This window comes from Phalacrocorax aristotelis, chromosome 1, assembly GCF_949628215.1.
Source record: "Phalacrocorax aristotelis chromosome 1, bGulAri2.1, whole genome shotgun sequence".
Classification (NCBI taxonomy): Eukaryota; Metazoa; Chordata; class Aves; order Suliformes; family Phalacrocoracidae; genus Phalacrocorax; species Phalacrocorax aristotelis.
In genome coordinates, this window is record NC_134276.1 from 41,519,719 (window position 1) to 41,545,079 (window position 25,361).

General features: G+C 36.4%; 1 protein-coding gene across 2 annotated transcripts in view; it reads right to left on the minus strand.

Annotated features, from left to right (window-relative positions):
- Nucleotides 1-1,413: 1,413 nt before the first annotated feature.
- PCDH9 (protocadherin 9) overlaps nt 1,414-25,361 on the minus strand; it is a 697,783-nt gene continuing 673,835 nt past the window's right edge. For both annotated transcript variants that reach the window (XM_075088097.1, XM_075088088.1), the window contains exon 4: nt 1,414-4,749. In XM_075088097.1, coding sequence (XP_074944198.1) covers nt 4,376-4,749 — 374 coding nt within the window. In that variant the 3' untranslated portion in view covers nt 1,414-4,375. The remainder of the gene's footprint in view (nt 4,750-25,361) is intronic.

Here is a 25,361-nt window from a genome sequence, read left to right on the forward strand (position 1 = left end):
CTTCTGTAACTTATTTTGAGGTATCAGACGTTACTGCCTAAGGCTATTAGATCCTACCCCTATGCTTTTCGTCCTGTCCTGAGTCCCATGGATCCCATGACATCACCTATTGCCATGTCCTGTGATTCTCATTGTGTCCTTTTATTTGTTAATGCTGCTAATGCCTCCCTCTGTTCAAAACATCGCAAGATTAAACTTCTGATTGCTGTTGTGATCCTCTTTTCCCTATTTCTTTTTTTTCTCATGTCAGCTACATTAGTCTTTATCCCTCCTGTTCTTTTCTCTCGCACACATATGCATCTCCTGTTTTTATGCCATTTATGTATCCAAAGCTTCCTGAGTTTCTCCATTAGATTTGTCTACTCCATGCTCAAGTCCTTAAGATTCTTTCTGATAATGATCCTTGTTAATTAATTGTTAAAAGGTAATAATCACATTAAGCAAGTATTGTGAATATAATTTTCTTTATAGTTATTTGTTAAAATTTATTTATATTTCTGTGTGCTCAGTTCTGCTCCATGTATTTCTTTGTCTGCCTTCAGACAGTTCCTTGGGAAAGAGGACCTGACTGTTCTATCTTTAGTAAGAGCTGGCACAGCATAGGATTAAGTATTACTAAATAACTATATCTGTGCATGCTTTTAATTTTCTGTTTGGAACAAGGGCTTTGGTCAGTGACCGTAAAAATAAAGAACTATTGGAGAAACCTTTGGTTTATCTTTTTAGCAGTCCTTCAAATGTGTGCATTAATAAATAAATAAATAAATAAATAAATAAATAATGAATGAAAGAAAGAAAGAAAGAAAGAAAGAAAGAAAGAAAGAAAGAAAGAAAGAAAGGGCACCTATTCTTCCTAGCTGAAGGAAAAAACCTAGAATTAGCATCAGAGAGGCATCCATATCATGCCAGGCTACCAATAATTTTAAGTAATATTTTGCCTCAAAGCTGATAAACTTGAAGAGTCACCAAAATTCAGCTGCCTTCTCATTCTGTGCAGTGGGATTTTTTCAATCTTGTTTTAAAGCTCCTTGTCTGATGTATCACTGAATTCCTGTTAGGATTTAAGGGTTTTTTTTTAATTTCTTTTTTTCTTAATTTGTGAGTTTTACTCATATTGAAAACCAAATGGTTGTGAATGAATGGGCACTTACTGAATACATGTTTAGGGCTAAATCCATATTCTGTGGAAAACTCCGGAAAATATTTCTTTGGTTTAAATGGGATTAAGATATAGTTCCCAGTGTTGTAGATATTTATTTCTTTCTTTCCTTCCTTCCTCCCTCCCTCCCTCCCTTCCTTCCTCCCTTCCTCCCTTCCTCCCTTCCTCCCTCCCTCCCTCCCTTCCTCCCTTCCTCCCTTCTTTCCTTCCTCCCTTCCTCCCTCCCTCCCTCCCTACCTCCCTTCCTCCCTCCCTCCCTCCCTTCCTCCCTTTCTTCCTTCCTCTCTTCCTTCCTTCCTTCCTCTCTTCCTTCCTTCTTCTCTTCCTTCCTTCATATCTTTCTTTCCTGTCCTTTTTTTTCCCCTAATAACAATTTAAAGGCCGGCTAAGGCCTTAAGAAACTAAAATTACACAAAAGAAAATTTGAGAAAATGAGATAAGAAAATTTCACCTGCCAGAAATTTAAATCGTATTTGTTTGTGCTCCTCCTGCACAGGTTGATGGCAGCACAAAGTATTGAAGGTTGGAATAGAATGTAGTTATCTTTCTGTAGCAATAGTCACATCATTTATTTTCTGTCCTTTATAGAATTTTTTTTCAAACATATTCTGTTTAAAAAGGCACTTATTATTTTAAAATAGTTGGTGCTATTTGAGCTTTCAAATAATTATTGTATTTCTGGTTTTAATATAGAAGTCAGGGCACCTCTGCTTTAAAACTCAGCATGTTAAAAAATAGGTTACTTCTATTGATATGTCTTTTTCAAGGTTGCTGGGATTATTTTTTTCTGTGCTGCAACAGAAGTGGTTATATAACCACATAAGATTTCCTTATAAGAAAGTATTTACTGTATTTTGGTATTACTTCATTCTACTCTCAAAAGAAAGACTGAGGTGTGGTAAGTGCTGACTTTTCTATATGCTACCACTGTACTGTTACAAAGCCTCATGCAAGGATGCTTAGTACATGTGCTTGAGTATGCCTAACAAATCTGGGCTAAATTCTGTCACCTTTGTGCTGGGTACTTTATCCAATTCAAATAATTCATTCTGCATAAGTTCCTACTTACCATAAGAATGACAGAATATGGCCCTCAGGATTTATCACTTGTATATTCCATTCCTATACATATCTATATGAATCAAATGGACCATGAAATGTTTAGAAAAAGAGTTGGAAATTCAGAATGAAACAAAGGAACAAACCAACCAACGACAACAGAAAGAAAGAGAAATTAACAGGAATAAAGTCCCTTAGGCATCTGCCCAAGAACTAACACAACACAATCAGGAATTCAGAACATTTATTGCAAGAGCTGAATAACTAAATAACGTTTGAACTGGCAAAGCAGTAACAAGGATAACTGGTTAGATATTTATTCTGTCAAAGTCATCAAACACCCCTCACAAACTGACATAAGTACTGCAATAAGCAATGCATCCCTAACCCATTTTTATGCCTTTTATACTGTGGAGGGGAAAAAAAAATGGGGGGGGGGGGAAAGAGTGAACTGCTATATACAAAGAATAAAGAAGAAAAAAACCCTTGTGTTTTTGGTAAGAATAAAATCACCTTCAGGTTAGCTAAATTTGTTACTTTAAGACTGATGTTTCACTGTGGCATAAGTAACTTTGCTTTTTTCTGTAAGGACTTTTTTTCTTTTTTTTTTTTTTTTTGCATGCTATTTATTTGTGTAAATCATCTGTCATGCCTTAACAAAAACCATCTAAAAATGTTTGGATTTGGATTTGCTTTGCGTGCAACTTAGATCTTATTAACATTAGGAGTCACTCTGCTGGTTTGACTGAGGTGACATGATACCGGTACCTGCCAGGCACTGACCAACTATGATAACAAACAGTTAAACAGCAATAATTAGAGATTTAACCCTTTAGTTCCCCCAACTAGCCTACCAGGAGAATGCTCTGTTACATCATGAAGGCACAACACATTAAATATTCTGTGGCTATGGTCTAAAAACACTTGTGTTACTACAACATTAACGCAGATGAAGATCAACACAAATGCTGCCGTTTCAGCAATACAAGCTGTCTTAGGTATAGACACACACCTGCCCAATTGGAAAAACATGATTATTGTGTTTTGCTCTTGTAGAATTTCCTCTATATATTCCAGCTGAAGTAAATTTCAGCTACCACTCATTAAGTGACAGACTGCAGCTAATTTGTTCAAGGATTCCAAACAAACAGCTTTTCCTCTCACTCACTGTCACAAAATTAAATATTCTTCTTTTGTTTTACAGTTTCCCTGTTTTATGAAACATAATGGAAGTTTTAAAAAAAATTGGCTAAGTTTTTAAGCCCTTACACAAGTCCTTTCATTTCTTAATACAAAAAAAAAAAAAAAAAAAGAAGAAATTCTACCTGAATGCTGGCATCATTTGCTACTACGTAGAAAGAAAAAATCTTTCTTTTCCATTCTACAACCAACTTTCCCTCCCCCATCACTCCTTTTTTCACTTTTTAACACAAGTGTTTTGATTTCCTTGGAACATTGTGTGTCAGACAGACTACTAACACAGAAACACCATCACTGGAAATAAAAGCAAAACAACAGGAAGCAAATAAAAGAAAGAAAAAGCAACTGTGAAACACAGAAATATGCTACAGTATCTTTTCAAGTGAACGTTATAAGTACACAAAAATTGTAAGTAATAATTGTTTCTATTTACAAGTATTTGAACACTGATTGACTTATAAGTGTCCACTAACATTGTTAATAGCACAATAGGTTTAATGTTTACAGTTTCAGTTGTTTTGTTTGCAATATGATCTCAAGTATAACGGTCCCAGCATAGATCAATGACAACAAAAGCACAATTTTCTAACTGGATATGCTTTTCAATCATTGCAATCCACTGAACTTTCTCGCTCTCTCACTCTCCGAATGCATCTTCTGTTGTTCATAGCAGCAGTCCAGGGTCAAAAAACAAACAAACAAATAAAAAGTTATTTGCAAACTGGAGAGATCTCTTCAGATTTTAATCATGTCTATTTAACAAAACCACACAACTTTTAGAAACACTCTTTCATGTTGCAGGACATCATACCTTCCACGGTGCTAACATAAAGATATGCGTATCTCTGCTAAGTGAAGCATAGTTCTAGAGGTCTACCCAGTACATAAAGCTCTGACACACACACAGTATTAGCAAGTCTAAGTAGGCTAAAGTCATTGGTCCAAAGTAACAATTTCTTATAGCTGGTGCTCCTTTGGACTCTCAACAGCTCCTGAGGCCTGTTTATAAGACTTCAAGTTGGCCAGAGGAATGTCAGTCATGTGGTTGCCAGTGTTGAAATGGCCCTCACTGGAACCATACTGCTTTCGGTCACTGAACTGGTTTCTGTTGCTATCTTCTTTCCAGGTCCTGGTCAACGTGTGTCCATTAACTAGTTTGTCCTTCTTAACCCATTCTTTCTGAGGTGCAAAGGTGGAGAGAGGAGACTTTGGCTGTTGGTATGGGCCCAAGCTGGGAGGCATCCAACAGTTGTCTGAGTGACCCAAAACCAGGCATTCTTGAGTACACATCTCTGTAGCTTCAGCTAATCCTCGTGGCCCAAGAGGCCCATCTGTAGAAGAAAAACAAACAGAAAGAAGAGAGAGAAGAAAAATAAAACCCATAATATTAGATAGTGATATTTAGCTTTAAATTTATACATATACCCCATGAGAAAACGAACAATGAGTCTGCAACAAAATACTGTGCTGATAAATCCTAAATACATTTTCATTCTGTTAGAGAGTAGTTGCTTTGTAGGGCGTATACTCTCTGTATATCCTACGTAGTTTCCAGAAGCGGAAATACAGTTCAATTAGCCTTAAGTTATCAGTCTCAGATCCTACTATGAATAAACTTTACTCTCCTTTTCAGTCACATTAAGAAAACAGAGCTAGGTAGGTGAAAATATCAGAGGAAGTAAACATGCCCTTGCAGATTCTGAGTGAGAAATATTGCTGCTTGTACAGACCTACAGTTTGGATATATTCTTTTCCGCTTTCAACTCACTTTACTGCTGCAGAGCCTTGGCGAACTAACAGCCTACTGCAAACTGAGAAACATTCATACTATAAAAAAATGGGCTCACCCAAAGGAATACTCCATGTGAAAGATTATTCTAATATCTGCTATCTTACAAACTTGCATTGGTGCATAGTTCTAGACATCTACCCAGTGCATAAAACTCTGACGCATACTCCCAACAAGCAAGAGATAAGTTAAACTTCACTGGATTTAATATGAAACCCTGAAACACTTCAAAATATTGCAACAGGAAAGAAAATAAAATCTGTAATTCTTGTGACCATTAAATATCTGAAGATTAAAAATCTTTAGATAGCTGCTATGCAACCATAAAAATCCAGGGGTAAATAAAAAAAAAGAAGGCTTATGTAAATCTTGCGCTTGACAAAGAACTATTCTCATAATTCTTTGTAAGTCAGGAATATGAGACCACAGGAGACAGAAATGAAGTCTACTGAAGTACTATGCATATTAAATATCCACATAATTTTTCACACACTACTGAGGACACAGCTGGCCAGCTGCAGGCGTCTTGCAAACAAGCAGACAGGTCACCCAGCAGCACTAAATTCTTCTCAGTCTTACTGCATTTCTAAATGGCTGAATTTGCTCATCTGACCAGACTGGATGTATAAGGAAGGGCAAGCCAGGAAAAAGGCAGACAAATCACTTTGTGTGTCTTTGTTACATATTTCTCAGTATCTGAGATATGCTCTGTCATGATTCTTTGCTAACTATATTGTAATTTTGAGCAAGAACTTTGAGGTGCCTTTTCTTGACTTCAGAGTAAATCAACTGGCTAGTGCTGCAGACATTCAAAGAGTTCAGGAGATATTTTTCCTTGATTAAACGGCCCAGTGACAGGAAGGAAATTATAGATTGATTTTTGAGAAAGAACCTTAGCAGGTAGGCATGAATAGTGAAGGTATAAAGCATCTTAAAAAGCAGTACTAATCAGAAGAAAAATGTCAGTAGTGTCTCAGCAAAAAATGTATCTTTATAATAATATAATTGAGACTCAAAATGATAAGTGAGGACACTCCAACAAAGATTTCTGAGTTACAATGCCAAAGAATATTTCATTCTCTTATAGTCCATGCATATACAGTAAATCACCCTTAGTAACAGAACTTTTTCTGAATACTGAAAACATCCCAGTTAATTTTATGGAAATTGTTATTCTTTCCCAGTTGGGTTTCTTTGTGGTGTTTTTTTGGGTTTTGTTTTGTTTGGGTTTTTTTGGTTTTTTTTTGGGGGGGGGGAGTTGTGTTTTTTTTTAACTGTCACATAACAATTTTTGGTATTAAATTCTGCAGATTATCGACTCACACATATAGAAAACGTGATCAGATATATTCTACATGTTATAATGTAAATAGTTAATCTTCTTATCTCTGCGTAGCTCATCTCGTTGAATATCTGGAGAATATCCAGTACACCGCTGATGTGACAGAATATAATAAACCATAACAGAAGTTGCTGCTGCATTCTCCATATAAGAAAGTGTCCTGTTGCTGACAACTAGAACATGAAAAATGTATAGAATCATTCTAAAAGGAGAACTGTGATAATTCCCTTGAAGAGAGATATTTTTTTTCTATACAGCTCTTCTTTGAATCCTCTAGTATGAAGTTATAATCAAACTGAGTCAGGTAATTAGTACAAAAAAAAGCAATAATAAGTAAAGAAAGTACTCACAGTATATTGTTAACATTTTCAAAGGTTTATCTATAGGTTAAAAGCTGATTTTTTTTTTTCTTCTGACAACAGAAATTTAATTTTAATTAGTTTCTTCCCATTTTCAGAGGAAGAAAGTGAGAAGTGGCAGAACTATTTTCAACCTGTCTCCTCTCACAGTATAATACTGTATTTCTGACCAAGAAGGAAAGGTTAGGCAGGGATTAAAACTTTCAAAACACAAAGAAGACTCTTCACCACAGAATGACACATTTCAAGAAGTACAGTGCAGGCACTCTGTACTTCTAATCTACAGTGGAATAAAAGGTTACCAGGAGAGCCTTCAGTACTATAGTTCTGAAGTGGATGTGTTAGTTGTCCTGTTCTATTAAATAAATTTCAAGAGATAAGACAGTTATTTCCATTTAAAATTTAAATGAGTAACAAGCTGGTTTTACTTAGGACTAGATATGCATGTGGCCCTATAAGCTACACGTCCAACTCCTTGGAAGATTTACCTCATGTGTTTCGCTTTCTTTAGCAAGAGTTCTAGGCAGTTAATGCTGTTAAACTCAGAATGGATTATAAACATTCTTTGCTTTAGCCATCTTTAAGTTGATAACTTTCTGGAGAGCACTGGAATATTTATGTATCTGTTACTGTGACCAGCAGACAGAATGGGGTAACAATGCTGAGTTGATTGCCTGTTCAGGAGGAGCAGCTCCTTGATTGTTTTTGGTTTAACAAAATACCCCTGTCCCACTTAGACTTCAAAAATTAATTATCATGTGCAAGCCCTCCTCCAGTCAACCGACTATGCCGACATTTCAACCAAAAGCAAGACCATGGCAGTCATGGCAGGGTAGGTCACACCAAGCAACAATTGTAGGCAGACTGAGGCCTTATCGTTTTAGGGGAAGACTCGTAAACCCTGTAAGACCTGTGTTCAAATAGCTGTCAGGTATGTTGTAAATCTGCATACACTTCTACATATACCTGTATGTAAAAATCTGTGAATAAAATGCATGTCCAGAATTGAGAACAGGTTCAGACTCCTACTCAAGGGAGTATGCATATTTTCAAGTGCTCTGATTCATGCTTTCCAATCTGTAAAATACAGGGAAGATTTACTTGCCTCAGTGAAATATTGTGAGGTTTAAGTTTACAAAATGCATTGGAAGACTTAATCTAATATATAATTAACAACTATTATTTTAATCACTTTTGGTTTAAGCCATCACAAGAGAAAAAAAGGAAGTCTACTAAGTATTATTTTTAGAATTGCAGATTGAGAAAGCAATATATTTTACTGTTGTCCTACTGCAAGGAAAAAGGCAGCTCCATTCATAATGTGTGTGGTGCTTGTCACACCTGATCTCCAGTTAAGGCCCTTAGATATATGCATATTGTTTTTGTAAATATTATTGCTAATAGTTATGATCATGGTTAAGGGTGCTCTTGATGTCTGACTGTGAGATACAGGAAAAAGATGAAAAATGGATTTGGGAAAAAAAGGTGCTCACCTACAAAAAAAAAAAAGACACTCTTTCCAAAATATATTTTTTTCAGCGTCTGTTTTGTGTAATTATGTTCTCAAGTATAGACAGTTTATTCTTCTCTAAGATTCCTTATTATTCAGGTTGCTATTCAGTAGCACAAAGTGAAATGATCATGAGCAGTATGATGAGAGAGATATCTTCTGGGGGTAGCTTGCACTGAAGAGTTGACTGCTTTGTACTGAGAAAGCATAATGTTGACTTAATGGTAATTATCTTTCTCCTCCACCACTGCTGAACAATAGCTTTCACCCAATTTTCTGAAGTTGTTTCATTACCACATACAATGACAACACTTAAAAACCTGTTCCTGCTGCTTTAATTTTATAATTGCATTAATTTGTTTCCTTTCTCTTCATAAAAATGTCACTGAAATTTCTGTATCAAGTTTTTTCCACACTGAAGTACTTTATTGATATGCGGGTTTTTGTTTGGTGTTTTGTTTTTTTTTTTTTTTTTTTTCTCAGAGTATTTTTTCTCTGAACAATCCGTAATACATGAGGCTGGTTATCAGTCTTGGCTGCTTGAATATATAATGACACAAGTGCTGATAAAACTGTACAAGCCATCTGTCTCTGGAGTTAAATGTTTTGAAAGCAAACACAAAAGTGCATAACAAACACTCCCTTAAATTGTCTTTGTAAATATTTATATCAGATCTTACCCAAAAATGCTTTTTTTTGTTGTTATTTTATTCTGTTAATAGCTGTCAAGCAGATGCATGACTTGCCTACTCAGAAGCAGACAGGTGTAAGAAGGAAAATAATGTATGCCACTCAAGAGCCGGTCATACCCTAATGCTGGAATTTCTGTGTGGTCTTTTATCTCTTTTTATTATACCCAGAAGCTAAACTGCTATTTCATTGATTAACCTACTGCTGCAATTAGCAACTAGCTTCTGGAGTGTTGACCAACTGCTTTTCAACCTGCTTCTTTAAACCTCTCTCACTTAAACCCAGAAAATTCATTCTTCACTTCTGAAACAGTCCGGACCATGAGTTCCACTCAGTGACACCTTTTGTCCTCAAAAAAATGAATGGGTGCTCTTTGCCTGAGGGCACTAACATTAAGTATAGCGGATTTGAACATGTCCATAGCTGTGTTTCAAACAAATATTTTTATTTAACTTTTCAAAATGCATCTTAAAAAGGAAAAAGAAAAGAAAACAACAGCAACAACATTTTCAGCTCTATTTAACCTCAAATACAGAAAGCTTTTTTAAGCTTTCATGGGCTACTTTACTAAATGACCTTTTCTGAGACCACATGTTTTTACAGCCTCTCCCACATATATTGGAACTGAAATGACATTATTACATTTCATAGAGGTTTTGCAGCTACTGTATATAATAAATATAAAAACTGGAAAACAGTTTATAATGAAAAAGAATATTTTTACTTTTTTTTCTCTTAAATATCAGCCAAATAAATGAGAAAGACTGTTCTTTATTTCCAGTCTGTTAAAAAAAAAATAATCCAAGACTACAAAGCCACATACATGCTGTGCTGGATGTGTTTTCTTGGTATTATTAATTAACAGCAAGATTCTTCAGTGACTACTAAAAATATATTTTTAGTGGCTTGTTGTATGGTCATTCCACCTGGCACAGTCAGTGCTGATAAAATCACATTCTGTCCCCAGATCACCTTGTTCCAAGGTCCTTGGATTGTTAACATTGCTGCTACTGATTTTGGTAGACTTATCACCACCACCTTGTAACCTGCTGCTTCCCTCTCCCCTTCCTGGAGTTGCATCCTTTGTACTCAGGTGCAGATCAAGAAACCCCTGCTAGTTCCTGTTCCCTGTCTTGGCCCAAGCTTCTTTTTCATCACTACTGAACTAAGTAATACTGTAAGGTTAGCTTATGTCTGTATTGCTTAGCAGAGATAAGCTTAATTAGCACAATAATAGGAGGGACAGGAAGTTGGGGGGTTGGAGTGCCGGGGGGGTGGGTAAAAGTGTGTGGGAGGTACTGCCTAAAATACAGGTATTTAGGAACTAAAGTATTTTCTGAAAAGACAGGAAAGCCAGGCAGAGTAAGATTTTCTACATCTTAAATAATCCAGATGGGTTCCACAGAAATGTCAGTGTCTAAGATCCAAGCCATAATTTCAAAAATCATGCATGACTTCTTTGATTCCATGGGCAGCTAAATTCTGAAATGCAAGATTATTCAGCTACTTGAAATTCTGCTTTTATACAGAATCGCCTCAATTTTCTGATGACTGAGATTGCTTCATGCCTAAATCCTTTCAGAGTTAAGAAAGTAACTGTTCCCTTCCTTTTATACCTTGGATATCTCAATATGGTTGGCGTTTTAACAATGTATGCCAACAGGTTGTAGCTTTGAACAATATAGCTGTGCAGCAGGCTGGTTTTTTCCCCCCTCCAGTTTATACCCATGGACTGGTTACAGAAAGGGCACCTGCCTTTTGTTTCAAACATTGTGCAGAGGCCACTTATGGTTAGAACATTTCCAGAAAGTTTAGCTCCAGTTCCCTTTACTTCATGACAGATTCTGGCCCTTCTCTCCTATAGATGTACAAGAATCAACCTCGATCTTGGTAGCACGAGCTGTTCTGATAAATGAGAAACAGTTCTGTAACCCCTCCTGCAGAAAAGGAGACTATAATATGATTTCTAACACACCTAGGAGATGCTGAAATTACTAATCTACTGTATAAAAGGTGTCTGTTAGAAACATGATCACTATTAGAATCTATTCTGTATTTCTTGTCTTGAGTTCCTTTCACCTATAGCTGCTCTACTGCAAAAGCGACAATGAAAGGAGTGTTACTTAGATTGCTTGGTTGGGTTTTTTTTCTGCTATCCTTCCTAGAAATTTAATACCATTACCATTTACAAGCTACACCTCCATCAGTAATGGCTCTGTTGCCTATATATTATTGTCTGTCCTAACTTTCTATGCCTATTTCCAATTACTTTTTCTGCATTGGCATACATGTATATAAATCTGTATGCATTTTCACATGTGCATGTTCAAGAAGTAGTCATGTACCATAGAATTCATGCTTCAAAGCACTGGCAGCTAGACAAATTTTTAGTTCCATGCATTTTCAAAAAAAGACACCTTCCAAGAGCTGACACCTTCCAAGGAATGGAATTAATTTTACAGTGCTTTTGAGAATAAAGCCTTTATTTTCCTAGACCTGCTTACCTACACTTTCCTTGGAAGGAATTTTTTGGTCTATTTCTGTGGATGGGAACAAATAAGCTGCTTTATCTACTGTCCAGCTAGATGCAGAGCAGGTGCCACAAGACTAAGTTTGCAAGTTGCTATGCCTAAGCAAATACTGTTACAGAAAGCACATAAGGAATTTCAGCAGATTTTAGTAGTTTAGAGTTGTTGATAATCCCATGAAGTCTTCCAAATCAGCTTGTTTGGAAATGGAAAATTCAGTCTATAGGCAGAACATGTTTATCTCTGCTCTTATCATCTAAACGCAACCTTGAAATTAGTTCAGTTGCATGTTATTATATTTCTGGCTTAGTTCTGGATATTTTATAACATAAATTATTTAATACTCAATTTATTTGGGACTTAACACTTAGCAACATCTCTGAGTAAGAAACACATCTTTATAGCCCAGTGGTGGTTCTTCTGGGTTGCTTGAAAAGTCACAGAGATTTCACCAAATTCTAGCCCCCAGTTGTCCATAAAAGATAGCAAGCAACCCATTTCCTAATCTCTACTGAATACACCCTATGTGACTGCTGAGCTTGTGAGAGCTAGGGGTCAAGTTTCATAGAATCATAGAAACATAGAATGTCCTGAGTTGGAAGGGACCCACAAGGATCATCAAGTCCAGCTCCTGTCCCTGCACAGGACAACCCCAAAATTCACACCATCTGTCTGAGGGCATTGTCTAAGTACTTCTTCAATATCGTCAGGCTTGGTGCCATGACTGCCGCCCTGGGCATCCTGTTCCAGCGCTCCACCACCCTCTGGGTGAAGAACCTTGTCCTAATATCCAATCTAAACCTCCCCTGGCACATCGTCTTGCCATTGCCTTGGGACCTATCATTGATTGCCAGAGAGAAGAGATCAGTGCCTGCCCCTCCTCCTCCCCTTGTGAGGAAGCTGTAGACTGCGATGAGGTCTCCCCTCAGTCTCCTCTTCTCCAGATTGAACAAACCATGTGACTTTAGCTGCTCCTTATATGCTTTCCCCTCTAAACCCTTCACCAACTTCATGGCCCTCCTCTGACACTCTCTAGTAGCGTTGTATCCTTAATATACTGTGGCACCCAAAACTGCACACAGTACTTGAGGTGAGGTGGCACCAGTGCAGAGCAGAGCAGGACAATCACCTCCCTCAACTGTCTGCAGTGCAGGGCTTGATGCACCCCAGGACACGGTTGTCCCCTTGGCTGCCAGGGCACACTGTTGGCTCATGTTCATCTTGCCATCAACCAAAACCCCCAGGTCCCTCTCTGCAGAGCTGCTCTCCAGCCTCTCATTCCCCAGTCTGTGTGTATATCCAGGGTTGCCGTGCCCCAGGTGTAAAATCCAACACTTGCCCTTGTTAAACTTCATACAGTTGGTGATTGCCCAGCTCTCTAATTTGTCTAGATCTCTCTGCAGGGCCTTTCTGCTCTCAAGAGTGTTTGCTTAACATTGTCTAGTCTTTATTAATAGATAGATGAATTAACTACTGTTAGACTTGTTACCCTTCTGCAGGCAAGTTACAACACTCTTTGAAATCACAAGGGCATGGTCCATGCAATCAAGGGTGTAGGAAGGAATTCCAAAGCAGTCATGATCTGGAGTGGTGCTGAGCTGCCCACTGAACAGCTCAAATCTGATGATTCAGTGGTCTTCACTGGTCATAAAAATACAGCTCTATTACTTATCATAGACTGTACATTGCCTATATTCAGATCTCTATGCCACTTTTTTTTTTCCAGAATTTAACTGGGTGAAACTTTATATCTCGTAGTAAAAAATGTAGGTTCACCAGATAATCTAGTTGCTCTTTCTGGTCTTAAAATTCTACACATCAACAAATATTAACATAAAACTGTATTCTGTGTAAACTTTCACTGAGAAATGTAATGATTTGTAGCACACCCTTTAGAAATACAGAAAATAGAACATAATATCAGGGATTATTATTCTGGTCTAATGCATTCTGTCATTAAAAAACAAACAAACAAACAAAATCCCACAAAATGACTGCAATTTGTATTCTCAGCTTAAGTGTCACGTTGTAGATGCAGACTGTTACCTTCCAGGGAGAGCAAGAGACAAGAAGTGCAAACAGGATTTGGAAAAAATCCCTTTTGTTAACAAATAAATAAAGTTGAAATGTTTTACACATCTCTCATACAGATTTCATTCTTTGGTCATAGATGAAAAGTCAACATTTGCAACTGGAGATAGTCCAAACACAATAATACATGGGCAGCCAAAACAGCAGACTCTCTCCCTGAGAGGATATTGTTATTTAGACAGACTTTATGGCACACAGAGCAGAGAGCATATCTTTATAAATTTGCACCCATCTTCAACATGGCATGGAACTCATCCAGCGTCTCACCCACTGAAGTTACTCCTATGAAGAATGCTGTCTCACCTAATCTTGTTTCCCCAAAATTAGCATTTTTTCCTGCCATGCATTTAATTTTAGCAGGACAATCTAACAAAACAAAATTCCACAGAGGATTCAAATGAACCTTCTAAATTTGACTGGATCACTTACTGAGACTGACGCACAGTCAGTGTTCAAGTATTTGGAATAATATTGACGTTCAGCATGAATCTTTTTTCACTGAATCACAGAATCACAGAATCACAGGTTGGAAGGGACCTCAGGGATCATCTAGTCCAACCTTTCTGGGGAGAGCACAGTCTAGACAAGACGGCCCAGCACCCTGTCCAGACGACTCTTGAAGGTGTCCAACGTGGCCGAGTCAACCACTTCCCTGGGGAGATTATTCCAATGGGTGACTGTCCTCAATGTGAAAAATTTCCCTCTGGTGTCCTATCGGAATCTCCCCAAGAGCAACTTGTCTCCATTCCCCCTTGTCCTCTCCATGTGACTCTGTGTAAAAAGGGAGTCTCCATCTTCTTTGTAGCTACCCCTTAAGTACTGGTACGTGGTGATGAGATCCCCTCTGAGCCTACTTTTCTCAAGGCTGAACAAACCCAGTTCTCCCAGCCTATCTTCGTAAGGCAGGCTTCCCAGTCCTCTGATCATCTTGGTGGCCCTTCTCTGGACCCCTTCCAGCCTGTCCACATCTCTTTTGTATAGCGGGGACCAGAACTGTACAGAGTACTCCAGGTGTTGCCTGACAAGCGCTGAGTAGAGTGGGATACTGACATCTTTATCTCTTCATTTTGCTGCCTAAAAAAATCTTTATTCCCAAAAGGTGATGATGGATGGTGATAATCAAATATTTATAAAGCATCCTATGGTCACAATCATTTACTATCTTTTTTTATCTCACACCTAAATATTTATAGTACTTGATCAAAATATTTTGTTGAATTGATTTACAGGCAACCTGCTGAAACAGCACCACTTTTGACATGGTCACATTTTCTGATCCATAAATATGCCCCAAACATGAACCTGCTGTCAGTCAAAAACAACTTAAGTCTCAATTTGGAAGATCCTGTCAACTGTTTATGACAAAATCAAATTTTGGTGAGTAACTTCTACAATTGCATGTGAGAAAAGATAGGATTCAATGTAGAAAAAAGGTATTATTCAAGATGAGAAAGACTGGCAGAATGGTGTGGAACTGAGCTGAACAGTATTTATTTCAACACTGTACAGTTTTGTAAACTTTTTATGCAGTTGCTATATGCCTGATCATTAACTTCTGTACAGCAGAAAAAATAAAACCAGTCAATTTGAATTTCATTTGATTTTTATGATTTTTATAATAAATTTAAATTATAAATATTAAAGAGCTCCTTTACTCATCACTCTCTAACCTACAGTAAAAGCCTGATATTCTGGCTTGTGATAAATACAGATCATACCTTGATGGCAGGCATGATACCTTGTGACTTTATTGAAGTAAGGATATTGGCTTTACTAATCCATATCTGAATAAAAGCACAATTCATTATCATATACATGTATATGATGAACTGTGCTATCTGTACAACTATATATAATATGTTTTATTTGTATATAAATCTCATATATTTTCTATGCTTTTACTTTTATACATATTTTAATATATATATTCTATCTATCCAAGTCCTTTATCTTTATTTAACAACAGAATGGAATTAAAAGTGATGCATATTGAAATGAATGGAATCACTCACAAAATGAGCAACTTAAATACTGTGCTCAAGTTGAGAATGCAGTCATCCTAAACTCCTTCTGTTATCAATGAAGAGAGAAGCATTTGTATGAAGTGATTCAGCTCTCTGAAGACCCAACTCACTTTCTGGAGGTGTGCGTTTGTATCCATTGACAAAAAGGGAAGCCATGGATGGCGGTTTCCTCTGGCTCTACGTATTTAAAATGTACGTGATGAGCCTAGATCTTTGTTGCCATTCCAGATGATGTTAGATTAATTCACTCTGATCTCTTGAAAATGCACTTGAATAAAGCTTTTCCATTATAAGCAAAATGGTTCCAGCAGCCAGTGAATAAAACAGCAGACGGCTACACTATCCAAAATACCCAAATGGCAGTGCATCTCAAGTATACTCAGGAAGGAAGATTCTGTGAAACCTGGAAGAGACTTACTGGAGGGAGCCTGTTGTAGTTATCTTTCAGAAAATCAGTACTTCAGAACTGTTCTAGTTCTCCACACTTTGAAATGGTTGGAAGACCCCGAAATACTGCTATTTATAAGAGAGAGAAGACTGTGATTCTTGAAATTTCCTGAAGTCTTAAAAGTAGGACAAATCATACAATTAAAAGCCTGGAAAACATAGAACTGTGAAAAAGTGAAAATTATGGGCCAGATTGAGAAAGGTATCTTTGCAAGTTATTTACTGCACCACAAATCTATTTGAGTTTTAAATTAGGGAAAAACTTTATATTCAGAGATACATATGGCTTTATTTACTGTATTATCTCTAGATTATTCTCGGCCCATACGTAGGGTTAATGAAACCTAAACCTTCTATTAAATTTTAGTAGTTTTATTAGTTTATATTAATCTTCTTTGATGAGTCATTCAGTAATTCTCCCCAAATTTCTCCATCTCTCTTGTAAGCCCCAAGTATTGCCTTTTTTCCTGTACTCTTCAAATATAACTAGTAATAATAGTCAGCCATTAGTTAATATATACTTGATAGCTTAAGAACGGAGTTTCTTTATTGTATTGCAAGAATTTTTTTTACAGGTGGTATTCTAATAAAATGTAACTTTTCTTTAAAGTGATACCATACGTTTTAAAGCTGCATAAAACTTTGTTCTTTCAAGGAAGTTCTAGAAACAGCAGTAGGTTGAGTGTCCAACAGAACTTGACGAAAAAGACTGGTGAACTACAGATTCTCCAAAACATAAGCTTACTACTATTATTATCCACCACAGAAATATCTAAAGAGGAAGCCAGGAGAGAGATCACAACAAGAGTTATCTTCTTATTTAATCACAAATAGTAGCATTCTTCATTAAAACTAACTTTTAGGGAAAAGGTTATTTTACCATAAGCATACAACTTACTTCACTGTCCTACAACCTTTCCAGACTTCCAGAAATTTGGTCCCAGATTTCAGTATATTTCTGCATTCCTGTAAGTTTCACTTCTTCTCAAATCAAACAAACCACAGTTTTATGAGGCACTCCTGGCTGGAGTTGTCAGTTTGTTTCTCTCATAAAGTAGCAAGTCTGGATTTTAATCTTGGAAAAAGTAGTTTCAAGCTATTAACTTTGTGACCTTTAACAAATTTATAACATAGAGCTGCCACCAGGCACAATCAGTGTAGCTTCATTTCAAATTCTATCACTAAGTTGTATTTTTAAACATTCAGCCCTATTTCCTAAGTATTATTTTCTTAGCACTAGATTAACCTCTGTACAGCAGCAACCACCAAAGTAAACATTTTTCCCATTATTTTTGAATAAAAAAGAGGAAAAATCAATTGCCTACTTTAAGGAATAAAAGAAAAATGGAAAAAAAAACCCCAAACCCAATATCAAAAAGCTACAAATCTTATACTCCAGACAGCAATTCATCTAAGAGCAAAATGAAAATGCAGACATATACTATAGTGTTTAAAAACATTATGTTAATTAAGAAATACAATTAAGACTATTTTTGCACAAGAATATAAATTATTTCCATAGTTAGGTTTCATTACAGCTGTTTAAACAAACATTAAATTTAAGTTGAAATGCATATTTTTTTTATGAAGCCCTATTACTAATGTATGTTTCTTGTCACTTTCATGTTTTCCTATTTTCCTTCAGTACGATTCATACCAAAATCAAATTTAGGTTAAACTGAATTTCTTACAAATTTCACATGCCTTATGTGTAAGTGCTATTTTGTAAACAAGTAGCTTAACTGAAAAGACCTTTTGAAGTACATTTCTCTTTGCAGAATTAGGACCTAAATCTGGGAACTCATCCTCCTAACTTAAGCTATGTTACTTGAATAACTGAAGTATGTAACAGAAGATGCTTAAATTAGGTGCTTAGTAAGCTTGATGATACTGTTGATTTTGTCTTCCATTCTACGCAAAAATTATGCTTGATAAGTTTCACAGGACAGAAATGTCAGAGATGCCATTAATCCAGAGATGAAAGAACCGTTTCTTAATTCTGCTTGTAAAATGGCATTGCATTCAGTTCATTTTGTAAAATTCAGTTCAGTGCCAGCTGAGTTTTCGGAACTGCAGGCATATTACAGAAAGAATACTAGAAAATGCTTTCCTTCGCTGTGTCTGAGCTATACCCATGCCACAGTTCCTTAATTTTCTTTAAAAACTCTGTTACGTCATTTTTTCAGAAGAGATACCCATAAGTATCTTAATGAGCTTATATATTTTACAGTAAAACTCCCATTAAAACAATGGTCCTGAGTCAAAATACTTACATTCTATTAAACCATGCTTGAAAATTAATCTGTGCTGCATTTAGTAATTATATTCAATATACTGAAAATTAATACGGAAACAAAGTCTATTTCCAATATTTTCCAAATAATTTTGGTTACTCCTATTGCAATCCTTGGCAAAAGCTATACTTCTAGTCTTTCAAATCTTACCTGGAAGACAGGAAAAAAATCATTGTGATTCTAAAAAGGAAATCAAACCACATGAATAGTGAATCCACATGTAATGGAGGCTGAAATATTTCTTTTGTCTTCTTTCTATTTTATGAAAAATCTCAGGAAACCAAGCCTTCCACACCTCTTACACTTCTTTTTTACTGTATTATATTTATTCATGCAAGACAAGCTAGAAAGTAGGCATCCAATTCTAAGTATACATTGAAAAGATCATCTTAAATGAGTGCACAAAGTGCACACATAGTAGGTCTCTACTAACGCATTCAGAGGAATATCCTGGATGGCATTGCCAGGTGCCCAAACTTTTTTAAGCAAACAAATATTGACAAATATTGATTTTTTAATGGATTAAAATGGATTGAGAGAGATGTTGAAACAACAATTGTTACTATAAGTGCAGATCATGATCACTTACACATGTAACAGGCTCTTTACATTCTCCTTTATGATTGTACACGGCTTGGTTTCTCAAGTAATCAAAAAGTCATTGAAAGTTTGGGAAATTTTGTTCATTTGTAAAGCAACCTTTGAGCGGGAGCATACCAAGAAAAACTGTTGTTTTGCTTTCCTTAAACCATTGGTTTTGTATAATACCAAAAGACAAGATCTGAGACCTGCTTACCTCCTTAGAATTAATTTCATTTTTATAAAATGCAGCTAAATACCTATATTCCTTGCCCAATCATGTAAGAATCTGACAATTCCTATAACATGAGAACTGTGAATACTTGGCAGTTCACTGGACTTTTTTTTTTCTCCATTTTGAGACATAAAGTTAAACAGTAACTTCAAATATTTGAATTTACTGGGTTTATTTTCCATCTTGTAATAATAATGAAAAGGAAAAAAATAAAAACCCACGCATAATATAATTTTGGGCACATACTTAATGAGGTATGTTATGGGTTTATCACATTCAAGCTTCTGAAAATAGTGGGCAGTACGAATAGCTTTGTGCTTACTGAAATTGTAGAATTGAAAAACTATGAAGCAACTGAGAATAACAACCTTAAATAATACATTTTCCTTTTTGCATAAAAAAAAGGGGGTGTGTGTGTACCTAAATTCTAAAAGTAAATTAAGAATTCCAGTTACTGAATTTAGTTCACTTAACATTTCCAGTGTTTCACCTCCTTGACAGGAACTGTGGTGCAGATGTTAATTACCATTTATAGAATGCCTTGTCAAAGCACCTAAGAATTATTGTTCACTTAATAACTTTGTTCTGTGCTTGGGTTCAATGGCTGATCTGAGCTGAAGAATGCTGAAGAGGATCACTGACACTTGGTTAGGACACCCAGCCTTTCCCTGCAAACCCCAGCCAGTAATGCATGGCTTTGTGCCAACTATTTAGCTTTAGAAGAGGAACTATTATAACATTATAGTTATAGGGGAATTAACAGTCACATTTAAGAAGATTATTGCCCTTGTATCAAGTGAGTTAATTTATTAAATGTTAACTTCAGAGGCAGCATATCATTTAGAAACAATGCCAAACACTTAAGAGCACAATGACCTATCTGAGATGCCAGAATATTTTATTGGTAGACAAACAGAAGTATTCCAGGCCAACTTATTCAGTGGGATAACAGACGTAGGCATCTGTTTCTTCACACATTCATTGGACACATATTACTTCTTCTTCAAAACAGGTTGGAGTTTTGCTACTGCCTTCGTTGGGTGTAAAACTGGGTCTTTTGTCTCTATAGAACACTAAATGAATTTTACCAGCAAGCCTGATTTAGGAAGGCATGCACTGAAAGAAACAGATCAATTCCCTTGTGAACTACAAGCCATTCCTTTAGCATTTAGCTTCCCTATATAACACACCAATTCTTCCTTTACAAGTTCTTCAGTTCAACAGTCTACTTTTTCCAAGTTGTCTATATATAGTTCTGCTTACTCTCTTTTTGACATGTTTTCAACTCAGGTCTCATCAGTATTTCTGGTTTTTTTTCTCCAAAACACTATTTCCTCCCACCATCCTCTCAGCTGCCTGGATGATAATTCCTTCTCTTACATATTTATATCACTGAATTTAGTTACCAGATTTCACTTAAAATGAGTGAAGGGCTTTTTTTTTTTTTTTTTTTGTACTTCATTTAGGTATAAAACTTAAGGTTACTTAAATACAGAGTAATAAGCAAGATATAATTCATTCCACCCCAGGGTTCAGCTCTAGAGACAGTCATCTGAACTAATTACGCAAAGAGAAGATTTCATCTCGAATTTTGCAGCTTAAAAGATCAAGGTGATGAAGTGATACAGAGGAGCAAGTGTAGGACTGAGGTTCAGATTCAGATTCAAAATGTAGATGTCTACAGTGTATATATCTACACAGGAACCAGAGGTACATGTATTTTCTAATCTCTCATTGTAATTAACAGAGAACCTGTCAATTCGACTGGTCCTGCCAATCCTATTGGTCCAGTCAATACGATAGATTGATTCACCAAACCAAAAGTACACAAGTGAATCCAAACATCTCTCTGTATTATACTGACTGTTTTGACTAGATCTCCTCTAAGCATAAGGAGAAGTTAAGGTACCTGACTCTTACGTACACACCTTCACTGTAGATATCTCAATTTAGCATTTGAATCTGGAGCTATGTCCGACCTCTGTCTTTGCTGTAACACTTCATCACTTTGAACCCTTAATGTGCATGCACAGTTTAGGAAACCTTCCTTTACACAATTCATTATTTCTTTAAAACTAATTGCTATAGTAAACTGCTGACTTTTCTGCTTACAAAATTAAGCCCATTGAAATAACTATTTTCTCCTGAGCTCTGTTACCTGGGAGTGGATTCCATCTAGACAGAACAGAACCCCCACTTTAGCAAGGTTTTTGGATGGTCTTAAAACACACACTGAAGACGTTCAGGACAATTTCTCTAGAGGAAATTTTCATTTTTTTTCTGCATTGTGACACAAAAATAGAATGAAATATCATAGAAGTACCAGGGACAGCATTCACTTTCACAGTATTGCAGATGTCTGTCACCATGGTAGTATGGATTTCTGCAGCATTAAGGGACCAAAGCTGTAGCTGTAGGACAGTGGACTAGGCCAACAAATCTGAAAAACAGTCAATAACTGAAAATTCCAGTAATGCTAATGGCGTTGTTGAGTGCAAGGTGAGATGACAAACCCTTCAAAAAGGTTTGAAAAGATGGATTACATTGCAAGTTGCATTTAGTCCCCCATTCTGGCATTAAGTGTTAGCAGTTTTACTGATTAAAATGGAAAATGCTGTTCCCTGCTGTGGGGAGAAAAATAGCACTGAAAGCAGAAAACACCTGGCAGACACCTTGAATATGAAACTTTTTATTAAGGACTGCATTTTTTTTTCTTTTTTAATTAATCTATTTCAGCTAATCACTTTGCAACTTCTCAGTAGTCTGACTTTCAAAGGAACTTTATGCTTTGTGAATTGCTATACCTGTGTTGTCAAAGAACACGGGAATGACACAAACATCCTGGTAATTTGTTCACTGCTGGCATGCATATACCTTCCACAGTGCTCTTTTTCCAGAAGGCAGTAACACTGAAGGCAGTGTATTTTCTGGGTCTATGTTAGTTTACTAAGCAAACCTTTAGGGTCCTACTATTCTACAGCTAAAAGGTGGAGGTAGTAAGATCTCCTTGTTGACAAGGCTGATTAAGTAAGACTGCAACACTTGTCTGCACAAATGCCCACCTCAGCATGGCCTGCAGCAGTCACAGCACCAACTAGAAATGCTTGCTTAAGCTTCATGCTAACTCTATTGCATATCATCTAAGGTTCCCTGCCCATATTTGACGTGCTTTTGTCTGATACCTCCTGTTTACTAGGGAAGCACTTACTACAGACAAACAGGCACAATTAATCAGAGGACAAATCCAAATTCAACCCCAACCAATTTTATAAATATGTGAAGTTGGAGAGAGTGCTACCTGACAGGGATGTCATAAAGGTACAGCCAATCTTAGAGGAAAGAAAAGTGAGCAGAGGTTACCACAAACCTATAAGAATTGATCTGAAGGAATTAAACAGAATAAAAAAGGAAAACATAACACCATGACAACTGAAAAATGGGAAGCTCTTCCACATCAATTTTAAGAATGGTAGATAATTCAAGATTACCATAGTAAATAGTTTCATTTTTAGAAACAAAGGAAATTGAGTAAATCTCATCTCTCTGGACTTCAGTAAAGCATGTGATTAAGTGCCATACAGGAAATTATTTTACTTTAGCTAGAATATACGCTAATAGGACCTCTAGGTTGATTCAAGGAGTGAATAGATGGCGCTGAAAGGGGAAGTATGGTGCTGGCGAAAGGTTCCATAAAATTTAGTGTCAGAACTAATCCTGAATAATATTTTCAGTAACGGCCTTGACATGTTTATATGCAAAGGGCTGATACAATCTTCTCCTGACACAAAACTGTGAAGTACCATCAGTAAAGATCAGGTTATCTTATCAAAAGAACTAAAGAAAGAAAAAAAGACAGGCGTCTTTTTCTTGTTAGGGAAGACTAGGAGATTTTAGCTTGTTTCATTTAGAAGAATGAAACCAGAGAGAGAAAAAAGGTGAAGAACAGGGGTAAACAGAGACATAAAATAACTTTACATATTAAGAGATAGTGTTGTTATGAGAATAAATCTGATGACATGGTGTTTATGATAACAGACTACTGGAATCCTTCCTAACATTTAGATTCTTATATTAGCAAAAATTCCACAAGAAAAACAGTAGACTTATTTTTACCGTGCATATTAGTGGAAGCTTGTACTCTTACATTTCATTTCTTAATGTCTGACTACAGTCATGGCAGCTGATGTAAAATAGAAATTTGCACTGTAACAAAGTATTAAGACACTACAGTTACAATGTACAGTTTCTAATACAAGATAGATAAAAGGATTTATAATTCTCTACAGAGAGAACATGCAGCATTAAGAATAAGAATTCTTAGCAAGAAGGTGGGATTTTTCAGTATGAATGCTGTCCAGTATTCATGTACTTCCGAAAAATCTCTTCTAGTAAAAGAAAGTACTAGAAGCAGGAATGATCTGATGAAATACTGGTATTTGTAATTGAAGAATACCTTTCAGCTAATTATCTAGATTCTTTAAACATGCTCCTTTACAATGTGATTCATCTGAACTCCATTAGATTTTACTTTAGGATGAGATGAATTGTGCCCTGAAAGTGTCTACTCCCTGCTGACTACTAAATTACCCAAAGCGCCTAGATCAGATGTACACGTGGGATCCTTAGCTTCTACAGCTGAAGCAACAGAAGACAGATCTTTCAAAATACCTAATGAATCAAAGACAATGTGTGTGACCTTAGCTGTGTCATTTAGTTCCTCCCTGTCTTTACCTCTCACCTATAAAATAACGATAATAGAATTTCCATACCTTACAGGGCAATGCAGTGGGTTGCGGATTACATGGTTCTCTAATACCATGGCAATGGATGCCTTATAAATACTTAAGCCTCTTCTGGACTGTTAAATGAGGAAACCAAGAAGAATGGACAGTAAAAATGGCAAACCAATTTATTTTCAGAGAGGGCCATTTGACATTTCCCTGAAGCAAGGGACCATTGAAGGATGGGGCTTGTGTAAAGCATGCTATGATTAATCATAACAATACAGTGATGTTTTTGAAAGAGGGGGCATCCCTCCCTCCTGAATAAGAGAATTAGCACAGGATATGTTTTCTCTTTTATCACAAGCTGTTCCTTTTGTCTCATGATTCAAGTAAAGAATTGCTGCAACAACAAAGGAATCCTTTGTGTTCATTGCCCACTGATACATGATACATCCTTTTAAATTTTCTTTGTCCTCTTTTAAGACAGCTATCAGGGAAATGTTTGCCAGCATTCAAATCTTTAGTGAAAAATTCATTGCAACACATTTCCAGTGTTATAACCTGACCCTTGTGATAAGTCGCATGTTTGTTTCATATATGCAAAGGCTGATTTTGATCTCATCTACACCAATACCAGTTGACTTCAGCTCAATTACTCCTAATTTACCCTAGAACCACTGTAAGAATCACCCTCATATTTCAGCCAGAACTTACAAATCTCCAGCAGGAAAGTGCCTTTTTATTGTAAGGCTAAATTGGCATTCATCCAGAATTCCCTGGGAGAAAGGGTTTTTTAACCACATTGATTTAGAGAAACATAGAGGCCTTATTTATTTAAAATCAAGGATATAAATATTTTAACAGCAGCAGCAGCCATAGAGAGAAGGCAAACATTCAAAGTTGCTGCAAATAAAAAAAAGTCTCCTCTTAGGTTTTCTAGAGCTAATGGCTGATGATAGAATTTGGAGAGTGCAGAGAAATAGGTACAAAGAAGTACTTGTCAATAATAAGTACAACAGCACTATATTTACAATCCAATGTTTAAAGCTAAAATAGACATTCTTTTCTCTGTTTGATCTCAGGAAAAGTTATCTGCAGCTCACAGGACCATATTTGAGTCTTCTTATGTCACCCAGAAAAAATACTGAGATAACTGTGCTAGAGATGACAGACTAGTAACCCCTCTAGCAAGCCAGACCTGGGAGGGGTGTGTGTGTGTCATGTTTTCTGTGTCTGAGCTGAAAGCACTCTTCTTACCTCTTTTGTTCTCCCATAATGCCTGAAATTCATTCTCAAGAGATATGAAAAGTTGAAATTCATCTCATAGAAAA